At 32.5% G+C, this 16564-nt stretch overlaps 2 protein-coding genes across 2 annotated transcripts; one reads left to right on the plus strand and one right to left on the minus strand.

The window, feature by feature from the left end:
• Positions 1 to 4511: 4511 nt before the first annotated feature.
• Positions 4512 to 6944, minus strand: LOC125072424. The gene is made up of 3 exons (XM_047683053.1): positions 6682 to 6944; positions 5835 to 6013; positions 4512 to 5037 (listed from the first exon to the last, which is right to left on the minus strand). Exons 1-3 carry the CDS (start codon positions 6848 to 6850, stop codon positions 4687 to 4689), a joined length of 699 nt encoding a protein of 232 aa, XP_047539009.1. The 5' UTR covers positions 6851 to 6944; the 3' UTR covers positions 4512 to 4686.
• Positions 6945 to 7654: 710 nt separating this feature from the next.
• Positions 7655 to 13709, plus strand: LOC125072280 (RING finger protein 121). Its single transcript, XM_047682842.1, has 8 exons — positions 7655 to 7875; positions 8044 to 8078; positions 8809 to 8950; positions 10210 to 10364; positions 10595 to 10823; positions 11142 to 11244; positions 11727 to 11859; positions 12330 to 13709. Exons 1-8 carry the CDS (start codon positions 7843 to 7845, stop codon positions 12448 to 12450), a joined length of 951 nt encoding a protein of 316 aa, XP_047538798.1. The 5' UTR covers positions 7655 to 7842; the 3' UTR covers positions 12451 to 13709.
• The last annotated feature ends 2855 nt before the right edge of the window (positions 13710 to 16564 follow it).

Genomic DNA, 16564 nt, shown 5'->3' on the forward strand with positions numbered 1-16564 from the left:
TTTGAGTTGTTTTTGTCAGCGTGGCTTTTACTCTTGCATGAATCCCAAGTGCTATGTTCCATTCCAAAATACCGTGGAAAAATCTCCGCTTGCGACAACATTTGTCCGTTTGGATATTAGCAACTTTTGCAAAAAACGAGTAAAAGGGTTTTACAGCATTGTCTACAGTTCAGATTCCAAAGATGATGTTTCTTTAATATCATTAAAAAAAAATCTTCCAAAGCAAAGTGACGGTGCTTTGACTGAGATGAAAAACATTTACGTTAATAAGATAAAACAAGGTGTTTATGTCTTGGTTAAAATTATCAGCTCAAAACAAGACTACATAAAGCTCATCCAGAACGACATCGTCGCAATTGCAAACTGAATGTAGCGTTTAGTGCATCAAAGTATAGTTGTTTATAATTAAGTGCCTGATAGTCTATCTTTTTATTTCTTTGCGGTGATAGAGTGCCAATTTCAAGATATATTTGCTTGTGGTCAGACAAGGCGGATTCAATTATCGATATATAAAATGAATGATTGTTTATATCAGTACATATTTAACAAATGATACTCCATCAGCAAACTGTTTACGACGATTTATATCAGTGTCGGGGTGTTTTCTTACTACTTTAATCGTCAATGATTATTTCGAAGATCCTAGTGCAGATACTGATTCCGAGTATTTACCGCAAAATAACATTTTTGGTGACTATTCCACTGATTCTAATTTTAAAAAAACGATGAAGTATTCTACGGAGACCTTATCGAGGGAAATAAACGACGCCGCAAAGCTGTACCTAGCCAATGGGCTAAGAATAAAGCTAAGGAAATGCGAATGAGAGGAGAACATTAACTATATTTCGGATATAGGAAACCTCTTGGAGAAACAGTAAAGCATGATACTGTTAGACCTGCAAGACAACTTGGACCAACGAGCAGCTCTGACTTTTGTAGGAAGAGTAAGATAAGGGGTTTTTCCCAATTTACTGAAGATCTGCGCAAAAAAAATCACACTCATTTCTGGAAAACCTTAAATTGGGACCAACGCAAAATCTTTGTCACCGGATTAGTATCTCGAAGTGCTACCAATCGTAAAACTGTCAAGAACGAATCAAGACGCACAGGAACTTTACAATACACCTCGCCCCTAAATGCTCGTGGCGATGAAAAGGTGCAAGTTTGTAGAGAAATATTTTTATTTGGTGATTTAGTTTTAGCGACACTTTTATTATTTTGCAACCCAAAATAATTATTTGATGATAGATATTACAACTAATTAGGAGACACATATAATTTTTAAGATATTATTTAAGTTTGATCACTGACAATCCATAAATTTATACCCCACATTGCTTATTTATTTTATTTTGTAGTGTTTGGTACAAACATAATATTTTTTTTAATTCACAGATACAAGGCCAAATATGTTACCAGTGTCAGATAGCAACTACAAATTCCTGCAAAGTTATTTTATGGGCACTTCACCACAAGAAATTAATCTGCGTTGTGTACATAACAATTTAGTAAAGAGGTCTATTGTAGAACAATTACAAACTTTATTTCATGAACACAATCAACTGATTATATTGTTTTAAACTGTACTGGATCTGATGCCATCTGATAATCACAAAATTGTAATCAGAGCTGATAAAACACCTGCGGGTCAACATGCAAGACGTTTTAATGCACCAACTATTGATGAAGTTGCTATCTGCAATATCCTATTATATTTTGGCAAGGTGAAAATGGTTATGATTTCTCAATAAAAATGATAAATCCCATTACAAGTAATTAAAATATTAGTTTAACTGTGGGGATAATATCGCAGTCACACTGTATTATGTATTTTAATTTTATATTTTAATGTTATTAATACAAAATCTATTTACAGGTTCTGAAACCAACAAAAAATTCACTTCCATGAACTATTATTCATACCACCTAATGATTCGGGAAAATGAAGACAGTCACATATTAAAATGTCGGCGATATCACAAATATATTGTTGACATGTTTATAAAAATTGAAACGGAGAGATTAACATTTAATAAGTTGAATCGACCAAATTCCGATCTGAAGAGTATATTCACCTTCGAAATGCGATTAATACTGATGGAAATGCACAGAATGTTGGTCGGATGACTATTCTTCCAGCAACATACATCGGAAGCCCTCGACATGTGCACGAATATGCTCAAGATGCTATGTCGTATGTTCGTCATTATGGTACAGCAGATCTGTTCATTACATTTACATGCAATCCGCACTGGATAGAAATCAAGCAGGAGTTATTCCCTGGGCAATCCTATTGATCGTCATGATATTACAGCCAGTCTTTAGACAAAAGTTGATATCTTTAATAGATTTCATCGTAAAACATTATGTGTTTGGTGAGACATGCTGCTGGATGTATTCTGTGGAGTGGCAGAAACAAGCATTGCCTCATGCATACTTTTTGATTTGGTTGGTTGAAAAGATAATGAAGTTGATGCAGTGATATCAGTTGAAATCTGAATTTATCTTATCAGTCGTAAACCAACTTTGAAACTGTTAAAATGGCCAGTAAAAGAAAGGCGTTATGTGTTGACGAAAAAGTTGTGTGAGGCGTGCGATTGAAAAGGGCGAAAAAAAAAGTAACATTGGAAGCCGTCGTCAACCAAATCGATCTACAGTTGTACCTTTTGGAAAAATGAGGAAACAATTCTGCAGGCGATGCTGGAGGGACAGTCTCCTAAAAAATTAAGGAAGCCAAAATTCGAAGACTTGGATCAAGCAATGTTATCGAGGTTCAACAATCAGCGTCTGAATAATGTACCTATGTCGGGTCCAATTGTTAAAGCTAAGGCTGATAAGTTTGCCGAACAACTTGGCATAACTAACTTTAAAGCATTAGATGGTCCACTCAGAAAATGTAAGCATCGTCACAAAATTAGGTACGATAAAATGAACGGAGGCGCGGGTTGTTGATATGAATGTGACTAATGACTGGATAAATAAAGTGTAGCCTAAATTAAAGGAGAAGTACTCTGCAAATGACATTTTCAATGCTGATGAAAATGGACTTTTTTGAAGCTGACTCCCGACAAAACATTAAAATTAAAAAAAGAAATATGTTTCAACACATATTTCTTTTTTTAATACGGAAGGAAGACGCTAAAAAGCGCATTACTGTTCTAGTAGCTGCCAATATGAATGATACAGAAAAAATAAAGCTCTTAAGTTATAAGCAAATCGAAAAATCCTCGGTATTTCAAGAACACAAAACAGTTGCCAGTCGCATGTAAAGCAAATAAGTCAGCTTAGATAACAGCGCAGTTCTTTGTAGAGGAAGTGAGAAAATGGGATACTGAATTGAAAACACGAAAAATCTTTCTTCTGCCTGCTCGTATATCTAATCTTCGAAACATAGAGTTATCATTTTTTCCAGCTAATACAACCAGTATATTGCAGCCGATGGACTAGAGCGTGATTAGCCTTGAAAATCTTAATGGAACTGTTCGAAACTCACGGCAAGACCTCGACTAACGTGCTACAAGCACTGAACTTTATATCAAAAGTCTGCAAAAAAGTAACAGCTACTATACAGCATTCATTTCGTCACGTCACGCGACAATTTGTATTGATTAAACAGTAGAAACGGATCCGTTTGATAATGAAGACAATCCACAACTGAATGAATGGATTAAACAGTTTAAGATACCAGAAAATTTTAACGTAGATCTCCAAACATAAGAAAATATACACAACAATGTGACCAGAACCGGTTCACTTAATGGTGAACAAATTATTGACTTAGTGGCGAAAAGTATGGCAAAACTGAATGAAGACGAAGTTGGTAGAATTTTTAATTGTTTAATCAAGAAAATTCCACCACATATCAAGAGTCAAAAAGTACTGGCAACGCAAAAAACGTCTGGCAAAGTTAACTAACTATATTTATGAATTTTATCAAAACCATATGAAATTTTATTGTTCACACCATATGAAATGTTATTTTTCTTTCTTCACTCCATATAACGATAACTCTTTATAACGATAAAAAAATATAAATATGTATTGAGAACAATAACATAACATATTTTATATCATAATGAGTTGGTAAAAAAAATGACACTACAACTAAAACAAGAGCTTTGTATAACTCCTTCAGTAGGTCACCATACCTTATCATATATGTTTAATTAATTTGCCGATCAAACATCAAGCATGTGCCGATTGATGTTTAGAGTTAATAGTTATTGAAAAATTTGATGAGATTTATTTCCAATAATTTTAACAATAGACACTATTGTACGAAAAAATATTACTGGGTTTAATACTATGAGTATTCTTGAAACCATTCCATGTTTTCGTATTGTTTTATGCAGAAGCTTTTATCAATTTTGATTTGTATTTACTTATTAAAGTTAATGTAAGAACTTATTATTAAACTATTATAAATACTTGATCAACTTTTGTATCGTGATTCTCCTCTTTCTGTGATAATTTATTATTTAGATAGTTTGTAAAAATCAAAAAAGGAAGTCTTACGATTCAAACCCCTTTATTTGAACTCCGTTATATTGTAGTATGTGCAAACCATTAAGCCTCTTATTTCTTTTAAGCACAGTTCGTTACTGGACATTTATACTACTAGCATCCAGATTCAGTACCCAGTTAACCTTTCAATGGATCAGACTTCAAGTCTTCCATCACAACATTTCAGCCTTCGGTCCTACTCTCTAAAAGTAACATAATATCACGACTCGCACATTCAGCATCCATCTTCCTCATTGCATTAAGTTGCTCTGTAACATGCTTGCCGAAATACCAGTATCGACTACTTTCGGTTTTTTTTTCTAATAAAGGATTCAAAGCTTTGACAAGATCATCCAGAATCTGTATACATTTATTACTGTTATCAGCTTTGTTTTTAATTTTCTTACGAGGCCTATCTGTTCTTTGACCACGCTGTCTGATACCAACAAGATCCACATCATATTCCATTGGTGCTTCTTCTTTAACTTCTATATTTGATGTAAGATCATTAAAGTCTTCATTCAGGGTGTAATCCTAAAACATTTAAAATAAGATTTAAATTACTATTAACTATTTGTAGCCTGATTTTACAGGGTTGATTGTCAGATGTTCAGTATAAAAACCTTTTATTTATTTATGTCATGTTTGCATTTATAATATTTGTACATATATATGTCAAAACTTTGAAAAAACTTATATTTGGTTTACAGTTTCAAGCAATATAAAGGGCCTACTAATCTATAATTCCACTCAATAGCTTATGTTTAATTTTTGATTAAACTATTACTAATCTGCTTGAACATAAAATTTATAATTTAACATTAAAGTAATAATTCCAATGATTCAAGTAGTCCCTGCGATTAGCCTATTCAACTTTACAAACCACCTTTGTAAAACAAATATATAGCAGATGGACGGTAGCATATACAGTAGGTAAATTAATAAAAAGTCTGCTGTTTGAAATATGCCCAATAAGTTGATAAACTTAATCTAATGTGGTATCAACATAATATCTTTAATAAGCATCTATCTTTGACATATTGCCAGGCTAAGTAGTATTTATACTTTTAGACATGATTTAATAAAGTTTAATAGAAAAAAACCTTGCCAACAGATGTTAACCTCTACTCCAGAGATATTAAAGTGATACAAGCATTTGCACTCTTTTTTCCTATTCCAGATTTGACAGAAATCCGAAAGATGGGAATGATTAAAACCAAGATCAATCTTGCAAACTTTAGGCTACTGTGAAATTCTTCTCATAAAAAAACAGTTTGAATCATATATAAACGTACATAAGAAAAATATTAGAATTTTGTCATTTAACTTACATAATTAACAACATCTTTCAAAGTGGCTTCTCGGAGGAATTGCAGAGGTTTCCACAAAGGCCAGCAAGGAACATACACCTCTGAAGCTGACTGAGCTGTTTCTCTCGATTTATCAACTCGCCTTAAGTTGTGGTTAAATGTGCTTCGGATATTCACCCATCGGTCTCTGACAGAACGAGCTTAGAAAAAAGGTTTTATTTTTTTAACTTTTAATTCTGTTATAACATGTATAGTTATGTACTAAATCAAAACATCTCTACAAAGCACATTTAATTGATACTACAGTAACAGTAATAAGTTAAATTTAAATGTAAAATTACCAATAAACCCTCGATTTTTTGAATTGCTTAGAGGTAAAAAAAATGTGTATTAACTATTACTGTAAATTGGGGAGGAAGAAGATTATTGAGGAGTTTTTTTTAATAAATACACTAAAGAACTAACTAAAGAAAGTTACAAATAACATTAATATACTTTTGTTTCAAACTATATATATAGTTTCACCGGCATAAATAGGCAGACAAATGGGCCACCTAGTGGTAAGTCCTCACCAGCACCAATAGACATTGGTGATGTAAGGAATATTAACCATTCCTTACATTGCCATTGCAGTTTGCACCAACCCACTAAAATGATGGAACTAAGATGTTATGTGCCTTGTGGCAGTGGTGTATTGGCTCATTTTCCTTTATTCCTGTTTGGCGGTAGATTATCTGATGACCAGGTGGTACCTACCCAGGCAGGCTTGCACAAAGCCCTATCACCAAGTAAATGTTTTTGTTGTTTATAAATATCGAATCATTTTGAGAAAAATTAAGTTTACTTTAAAAAATAACATATTTTTTACCGGTAAATCCGCGTCCCAGTCTCGCTGCGAATTCAGCGTAAGCCTTGTATTTCTGTTGAATTAGATGATTCGTGTTTCCAATCGGTTTCCAAATAAATTCTTTTTGACGAACAAATTCAACTAATTCCAACTCTAATTTACGCGTCCAGTAACATGGTTTACGCGGCATTATTTGTATAAAATATTTCAATTACAAATGAACTATGAATATGAAGTAACATTACGCCCATAGATTACGCCTGTCGCCTAAAGTTGTTTGGGGATTGGCATTTGGCACTAAATTCCATAGATAATACATATAAATTATAAATCACCAAATGCCAATAATAGTAATAGGTAGTTTATGAAAATTGACAAATTTTGACAAAACTTAATACTTAGTAGTTAAATATGTATAAAATCAGTGTTACGTACAAACTTACCTTGGACTTTGGAGGTAATTATAATCTTAACAATTAGTAGTTTTTTGACCAATGTCGTAAAAGTAGGTAGATTTATCACGTACTTTTTGAAGTGTTCGAATGACTTCTGGATAAGTAGGTGTTAGTTATTCCAATTGATCGTTAATATTTAAAATGATAATGCAAATTTAAAAATTAAAAGATAAATCAGAGCAGTATACTTTAATAATTTTTTAATGAATAAATAATAAATTTGAGTAAATAGATTTTCCGCGGGCTGAAGCAAAATTTATAATATTTTCGTTTTGGTTTGAAATATCTAGTTGGAAGAAAAGTATTTTTACTTTCTGAAGTAAAAATATGTTTAATGAAATCTTAGGTTATTTTGCTATTCCATATTAAATTAATCCTTTAACATTAGATATACATTTTAAATAAGTTATGTTAAAAAACTATAAAAAATATTTGAAATGGCTCACGTTGATTTTTAAAAATATATAAGACTCGCATTATGACGACAATGTCAACAATTGAAATGTACTACGTACGTAACTACGTATACTCTATGCTCACTGCTTTGACAGAACATGGCAAGTGGCAACGGCACTTCGAAATCTTTAATTTAACTCATTGCGGTATTTAATAACGCTTGAAGTTTATTGTAGTATTTCAATGAAATTATGTAAATATTTAGTAATAGTCTAAACTATTTGTAAGTGTTTATTGGATTACATTGCTAGAACTTATAATATAAGCAAAAATGGATCTTCATCGACCGGTCGACGGTAACAAGGTATTAATTAGTTTTATTTTAAAGTAATTGTATAGTCAATAAATATTATTACCAAACACCAAGCATTGTATCCTAAATATAGCTAATATATATAATTATTTTCGAAGTTATGACATTTTCGGTTCAAGGTACTCCTTATATTACGTATATTTTTTTTATTTATTTCAGTCGTATGAAGAATTGACGTCGGAAGAAAAATTAAGGTACGTTTGTATTCTATATACACATGGGTCACTTAGTTATTGAATAAGTAAATGAAATGTTCTTTGAATTTGAATAAATAAAAAATAAAAAAAATATTGAGTGTAGTATAGTATAGTACTGTATGAGTATCTATTATTTTACTGTAAAAAAATGTGTATTAGTTCATTGTAGTACTAATACATATTTCGGCTATGTCAACAAAAAAAAATGTAACTTGTTTTCTGTAAATAATTTTATATATGTAAAATTGCTTTTACATTTTTTTATTTAGAATTTTATTGACAAACACTATCTGTACATATATTATGTATATATAATATCATAAAATTTACCTGAAAAGTATGATTCAGAAATGATTAGAATTATTGTAATAATAATTAGGGCTATATAGTTAATATTGGCATTCTTAGATATTTCAATAATATTTGATTACCTACTTAAATTCTTAGAATAATAACTTATCTTTTAAGTGCTTAAAATAACATTAAAATATCAAAGATTACTGGCCAAGATATTTCGAAATCTATTTTATACATAGTTATTCATAAAAATGATATAGCGGAAGTTTATTTTTCCTCTTAGTTAGTGGCAAATTAGTAATACATAATGTATATGAACACTACTACTACGACAATATTTACATCCATTGTTATTCGTATTCTTACAGAGTTAACATATTTAGTTTAGAACAAACAGTAAATTGATGCATTATTTGTAATTTATTTTCAGATATGACCATCAGAAATTGCACGAGATGCACAAGGGTCACGACTCTATGCATATGACAATGGTCATCATCCTTATTGTGACTCTAATTGTGGCTCACTTAGTAGTATCTGAATGGAAGAATTTACATTACAGATCGTATGCAGTGAGTTATTACTATTTTTTATTTTAATTATCTATAGTATAAATGTGAAAGTAACTGTTGTCTGTCTGTCTATTGCGGCCAAACCATTGAACCGAATTTGATGAATTTTTTTTTGATGTAAGCTTGAACTCCAAGGAAGGATTCTTTTTTTTGACTAACACCTGAAGACCGACTCCTAAGCCTCGAGTGACTCCCACGTGCGACAACTAGTGTAATAAAAAAATAATAAAACAGCTTTATTTGTTCCACAAACATAAATTGTAACCAACAAATTTAGTAACTTGAACCATTTTGATTTGTGGACCCCCTCAGGGTAAAAGCCTCCTCCATTTATTTCTGTTTTTGGCAGAGGTCATCCAGTCCCTTCCATAGTACTTCATACATAATTGTCAATACTTTGTCTTTTGTATCTCTCTTACTAAACTAACATAGAATAAAAATGGTATCTATCCAATATAATACCTCAAAATAATAGCATATTCTTATTTCTATGCAACAACAAGATTAATGCTTAGAATTTTTGTATAGAGAGAATATTAATGTTAGTAATGCATTATGCCAAAATTCCTCACACCGATACCGCCGGCGGGGTCATGGTCCCTCGTTCATTATCAACCGTCCGTGCCTAGGCGTAGGGTCTCAGAGCACACATGTCCTACCTCCAGACATCGACGGCGTCCTAAGCCGAGGTCAGGCCTCACAGGAGGCGCCCTTAGGACGCGCGTACTCGGAGCCCTTCAGTGGGCTCAACGTCCGGCAGAGTCTTCCACGACTAGCCCACCCGCCCGGTGATGGTGTAGAGGCAACTCTGGCTACTGTCCATTCGGAAAAAAAAAATCCTTATCATAGATTACTTGCATGTAAACCAGAAGCTCAAGCTGTTCCTTAGTTTATCTATGAAATCTTCTTATTGTATTAGACAAAAAATAAAATATTATCATTTATTTTAAACATCATTTATCACACACGAAGCCGCGTCGTCCTTACAATATCTCTTAGTGTGCGTGAGCCAATTAAGAGTACAGACAACAACAACAACAAAAAAATTACAAATTAGATAATATTTTTTAAGTTTTCATTCAATGCCTTCATGGGTTATTTTGTCTATAGCTTGTGTTTAGAGTGGGTAAGATAATAACCCAAGGGTCTGCAACTTACTGTAGCTATTAGCACTGTTATTTGTTTTTATTCGAAATTGATTTGATATCTAAATGGAATTATGCTGCCATTGTTCTTGTTACGATTTTATTTTATTCCAGCTATTTACAATGGTTGCAATGTGGTCGATACCACTGGTGATGAGCATCAGTAACCACTGGACGAGGTTCATCGTGGTGTGGACGGTGTTCACGCTGCTGACCGCTGTCGTCATGTGGAAGTCATCGCAGAAGCCCATGTCTGTCACTACACCAAGGTATGTGTTGTGATAAATTTTTTTAGACGAATATTAATTGTGAGTAGCTCACGGTCTTAATTATTACGGCTAAGCAATTAAATGTGTAATGCTGAGAAATAATTAATTTCGTAAGAATATTAAAACAGTCGTTAATATTTAACTAGCAGAATGTACTGGTATGAAACTTTGATCAATCGAGGCATAATTGTACGTAGATGGTTATGTCATATATGAATTAATTGTTTCAGATTGGTGTACAAATGGTTCTACCTCATATACAAAGTGAGCTGCTTCTTCGGTGTGTTCGGCTACATAGTTATGATGATGACCTTCATGAACATTAACTCGATATTCAATCACAAGCCGCAAGTATGGATGGACGTTGGTCTAGTGTCACTGTTCTACGGATTGTACTTTGGGGTGTTGGGCCGAGACGTTGCCGAATATTGTACTGATAAAATGGCCGCTTCTATAGGGGTGAGTATTGTTTTATTATCCTAAATAATATAACTACTGTAGCATACTTTTGTTATAGGTAACTTCACAATAACTTTTTCATAATATTGCGAAATATATCTAATCGGCTGCCGAACCAACGATGTGGTTCTCTGTTAACAGTCAGTGTTAGTTACGATTTTTTGTTTGTTTTTCTCAATATAATGCACATTCCGAACAGTTTACATTTAATATAATACTGTAAAATTAAATTATGACAGTGTTCTTGTATTGAGTGAAGTATATTTTGATTGAAATGGTTGTTATCATGTTGTTATATTATTACTTTTTCTGTTTCAGTATTACACAAAAGAAGGGATGCCGACTCGACACTTAGAGAGCAATGTGTGTGCTGTCTGTGGCAATAAGTTATTGGTTGATGTTAATGAGGAAGGCGTTTTAGGTACATACTGTTTATAATATTGCAACTATATAGTTTGGAGTGTTATGAAGAAATAATAATTATTCCTTACATAGCCAATGCCCCACCAATCTTGGCAACTAAGATGTTATGTACCTTGGGCCTGTAGTTTCGCTGGCTTACTCAATGAGAGGCCGCTACTTATCAATGAGTATTAAGTACTGCGGATGCTATATTGATTATTGATAAGAATTCTAAGTCATATCATGCCATAATCCGATGGGAAAGCATTCTGACTCTAGTCTAACAACTTCAGATGTAAACCGAGTCACTGTACTAGCACTGTCAATATTATTGTTCTGAGCTGTTGCCAATAAGGCATTAACAGCCAACTGCGAGGGTGTTTTGTTGACGTCCCATTAGAGTTAGTGGAGGAAATGGATGTTTACGCATTAAAATATCTCTTGCACAGATGGATATCCTTTCCCAGGAAGACCTAATCATATTTAATCATTGTATTGCAGAAAATACATATAAACTGACCTGTAGTCACGTTTTCCACGAGTTCTGTATCCGAGGCTGGTGCATCGTCGGCAAGAAGCAGACCTGTCCGTACTGCAAGGAGAAGGTGGATCTCAAGAGAATGTTTACTAATCCGTATCCTTTATAATAAGTACCAGATATTTTAGTGACAGAAAAATGGTTTTAAAATTCATTCCTACTTCGCTTTTTGTTTAATTACCGACCTTAACCGGTTATAAATAATCGCAATTTAAGTTGGCCGGACTAAAGTAAGTCACTGCCAGTTGCTCACAATAATAAAATAACAAAAGTGCGAAGAATTAAAACAGACACTTTGTAGATTTTCTTGGAGCACATTGGTACCGAAAAGTGCGAATTTTCCTTAGCGATGCAACTGCCTTCGTCAACCTTACCTTCTTTATTTGTACGTTATTGTTAAACTATCTCTAATTGTATAAATTCACAATATATTTCAGAAATCTCCGGTTTCCAAGTTACCGGAAAAGTGAAAAGTTACTCTTTTATAATAGATAAAAAATATATATGTAATAATAATGTTTATCCCGTGTGAACATTAACTAAATGATTCCTGAACTAAATGTCAGATGGGACCGACCACATATACTCTATGGACAACTGCTAGATTGGATCAGATGGGTGATTGCCTGGCAACCGCTGGTGCTCTTCCTCGCTCAGGGCATCAACTGGCTCTTTGGACTTGAATAACACGGCATATCACAAGTATTCATTCGCTACGTGGACACTTAGATGTTCTTGTATTCGAATGTGTGGTGGGATTTTAAAAAGACGGTAGGTAGCCTTACCGGTTGAGCTACCAACTCCTTAAAGTGTTTGTGACATACTATACGATGTATGAAATATAAAATAGTACTGGCACGTATTTAATTAATTCTTGACATAATCGTGACATCATTTTACCTCATTACTTTTTTTTTAACAACAGTGTTGTTATATTTTTATGTTTGAAGTGATTTCTCGACGGATACATAGTATCGATAATTATTATCTAAACGATCAATCTTGCCTTGAAGTGTATAAATAATTGTAAATACACTTTAAAAATTGATTTCGATTCCCACAGATTAAAATGAAACAATTTTAATGTATTTTTTTCGCTTGTAAAGTTGTGATTCATATGTAGTATTACTGGTGTTAAGGCTTAGTGCCCGTCTGGCTGGGGAGCACTCACTACGAATCAGTTATTCTAAATAAATTGATTATATTTTCCTGTATCTTATTATATTCGCGTATAACATTGCCCTAAAACGTTCTCTGTACCATATGCAAGTGGAAAAAAGGGTTGTCTTAGATTTTCGCGATTATTACACATTGAAATAAAACTAGTTTTTAACGGATTGTTCGTGGTCACGGTCAGTCTGCCCGTGACCACGAACACTGCAAAGTGCTCGAAACGTCGGGATGTTAAAATAATTAATATACGCGATTAAATCCGTTAAAAACTAGTTTTATTTCAATGGAAAAAAGGGGTTACAATCAGGGAACAAATCTTGATAACAGGGATTCACAGCCTGGGTTGATCCCTGATTTGAAACCGATAAACTACCACTAATCCTGTTTTTTTATTTTATCCAGACGTTCTGGGTTACACTGAGCTTTACCACAAGATAATTGGTATAAATTGTATAAAATGTAAATATTTTCTAATATCTTCCAATAATGTTTTCAAACAACTATTTAATGTTCGTCTCTCGAATTATTAAAAAAAAATACATTAATATTATTTTTATATATAATTATTTTCGCATAGACAACTCTTGTATAGCGTTGGATTGTAAAGCGTTTACGATCGAATACACTTGTTTCACCAAGCGAAGCGAAAGCGATATCCATTGATTACGCGAACACAAGATTTGTCTGATATGAATTTGTCTATAGCATTGAAGATAAATAAATCATTATTTATTTCCTTAATTATTTCTTTAAACATTACAATGTACTTTTAAACATATAAATGTAATGTTAAGCATAATACGAATTTTAGCATTTATTATTTATCATTTTATTAAATATAAGATAAATAATGTACAATTAGAATTCTTTTTATATACTTTGTGTATTTAAGAATCTACATACCTATATATAAAAGTAATAAAAAGTGTAAATCTGTTATGCTAAATTATTTTAAAAGATTCGTTCTTAATTTTTATAATATAGTCTGTATATGGAATTAATCAATAAGTTTCAAAACTTCTCCTTAAAAGGGAGAACAGGCCTTAGGCCAAAGGCCTGGCTTCTTTTTTTTTATTTTGGAAATTTTCTTGCTCTCCCTAGTCAGTTTAAATATAAAATGGCGATCAAATTCCACCGTTACGAGACCCGCCACATTGAATTTAAGATGAAATAGTTTATCACTACTGTAAATGGAAAAGTCCGTTTATAAGTATAGTTAACAGCATAGCGTGAAAATGTATCTGTTTGTTGCGTTCCATATGGTTTCCATGGTAACCAATTCATAAATAAATTCTAATGCATTTGATTTAAAAAAATAAAAATAAATAATGCTTACATACGATTTTTGTGCTGACGGTACTGTTTCGCTAAATTATACAGTTATATTGAACTTTGGTAAAGGTTAGAGCAATAGCATTTTCAAAAAGAGTTTATGCTTGTTTTTTCTTAAGACCCGACTGCGTTGCACGAATGATGTTTTAAATCAAAATAATTAAAGAATGTTTTCTCATTAGTCCGAGAAAATAAGTCTTCGATGAATAGTCTTGATACTGCGATTTACTAAAATCGCGCTTTAAGTTTTACGTTTTAATTTATGTTCATTATCTTTAAACAAATCTTAAGACGGATAAGTAGCTAATGCTTAACCCTTAAGCGACGGCAATATATCTCGCAATGATGATGATGTCGTCTTGATCGATTAGGCTGCGGCAGCTAATTTCAAAAGAGACCTCAATTATGCAGGGCTATTTGTGCATAAGTTTGTGCGCAACCACAGGTGCACTCTTTATTCCTTGACGCTCTTGATCCAAGTAAAATACTATATTTATATAACCGAATTAGTCCCGGTACAATACGTGCATCATTGTGCCTAATTTGGGCTTATAATAATTGGACTGTATTGTGCAAAAATGTAATAATCCACAGTACTGTACTTGGTGGTAAGGCTTTGTGCAAGAAAATTGGATAGGTACAACCCACTCAACGTATATTCTAAGTCGTGCTTTGAAAGGTTCCGATCACGTGGGCCATTCCGTCCGCCAACCTATGACGTAAAATTAAAAAAAATCTAGAACATAAATACAGAGGAAAAAAATACTTGTTAAGATTTGAAAGACGAAACCATATTTATAATGATAGTAAACCTGTTAAATTAAATATGCATTTAACTATGGTGTTATGAATATTGTTTTAAAGACATTTAATTACTACGGTTGTCTCTGAAAATCAACAAATTTTTTGGTAACTCTGTGGGTACATTTGTGCACAATGCGGTCCAATAATCTCGTGCTCGAAACCTGCACTTTTCGGATTAAATTGTCTGCCCTATCTTTGAGTTGGTTAATGTTGTATATAATGTCGAAGTTAATCGATTCAACGATTCACGAGAATCGACTAACGTTGCGTTTCCCTAAAGTCATACCTATTATATTTATTTGTAAGTGAAAATTATGTGTAGTAGATTATATATCGCGTATTATACAATATTGTATGAATGTATCTGTAATTTGTGTGTTTTTAAACGAATCGATTTGTAACTATTTTGTACAAAATAAAGTTGATTCAATATTTTCGTTATTCGATTGTTTTAATTATTCCCTTATTTTTGTGTTTGAAGTGTGTTATTGTGGATATCTACAATCGGTGCAATGGCGGTCGATAATTTCAAGTTAAACTTTTCTGAGCCCCCCCCTTCTAGCATATCCAAAAATCAGATTTCTCTTGCATTCATTTGCATTTCTCAGCCTTTAATTTGTATATAATGATTGGAATATTAATGTACAAGTAAAGTGTTGGTTGTTACGATTATCAATAAATAAATTCCGTTTAAATAAATGTTTATTTCAATCCAATAATTTTTTAACGAAAAAATAGTTTAGAACTAATTATTTAACATGCATCCCTAGAGGGGAAATGAAACCTTTGTTCCTACATTTATTATAATGTATGTATTCAAGTTAAACACAGATTTAAAGTAGACCAGATACGTCAAGTCGTATTATAATTATTTGATATCTTCGAGAAAATCGATATAAGAGAGCGTGGCTCCTTTTTGGAATAGCTTCGTCTAGACTACTGCACATCTGGGAGGCTAAAGGAAAGCTAATAAACATGGTGACATTTTTATTGTAAGGCTAAACTGAAAAAAATGAAGGTTAAAGCATAAAATATTATTGTTTAATAATCGCACTGTGCAGGTTCACGTGCTTTTGATAAACCAAGCGTGAATTTAATATTTTTGTACATTAGTCTTCATAAATTTTGGATTTATTAACAAGGATGAGAATTTCATCTGGGTATGATACAATAGACTAAATAATCTATCAGGTTCAAAATAATTACTACTTTTGAAAACTGCTTCCAGTGTCATGGGGATTAATTTCAAGGAACGTTTCTCATTGTGTTGTTTTTCGTGTACTTAATGTTATACACTATTATTTGCTATATTTGAATTTCATACTAAGTACTCTATTTTTTATAATACTTAGTTTATTAATTATCCCGCTTGTATCATTTAAGATTAAATCAATTTAATTCAATTTGATATGTATAAATCTATTTTACAAACTTCTTTCTCGCAAAAGAAAAATATGTCATTCGCACGAGCTTCTGACAGTTTCAATCGAGG

This window comes from Vanessa atalanta, chromosome 21 (assembly GCF_905147765.1).
Source record: "Vanessa atalanta chromosome 21, ilVanAtal1.2, whole genome shotgun sequence".
NCBI lineage: Eukaryota > Metazoa > Arthropoda > Insecta > Lepidoptera > Nymphalidae > Vanessa > Vanessa atalanta.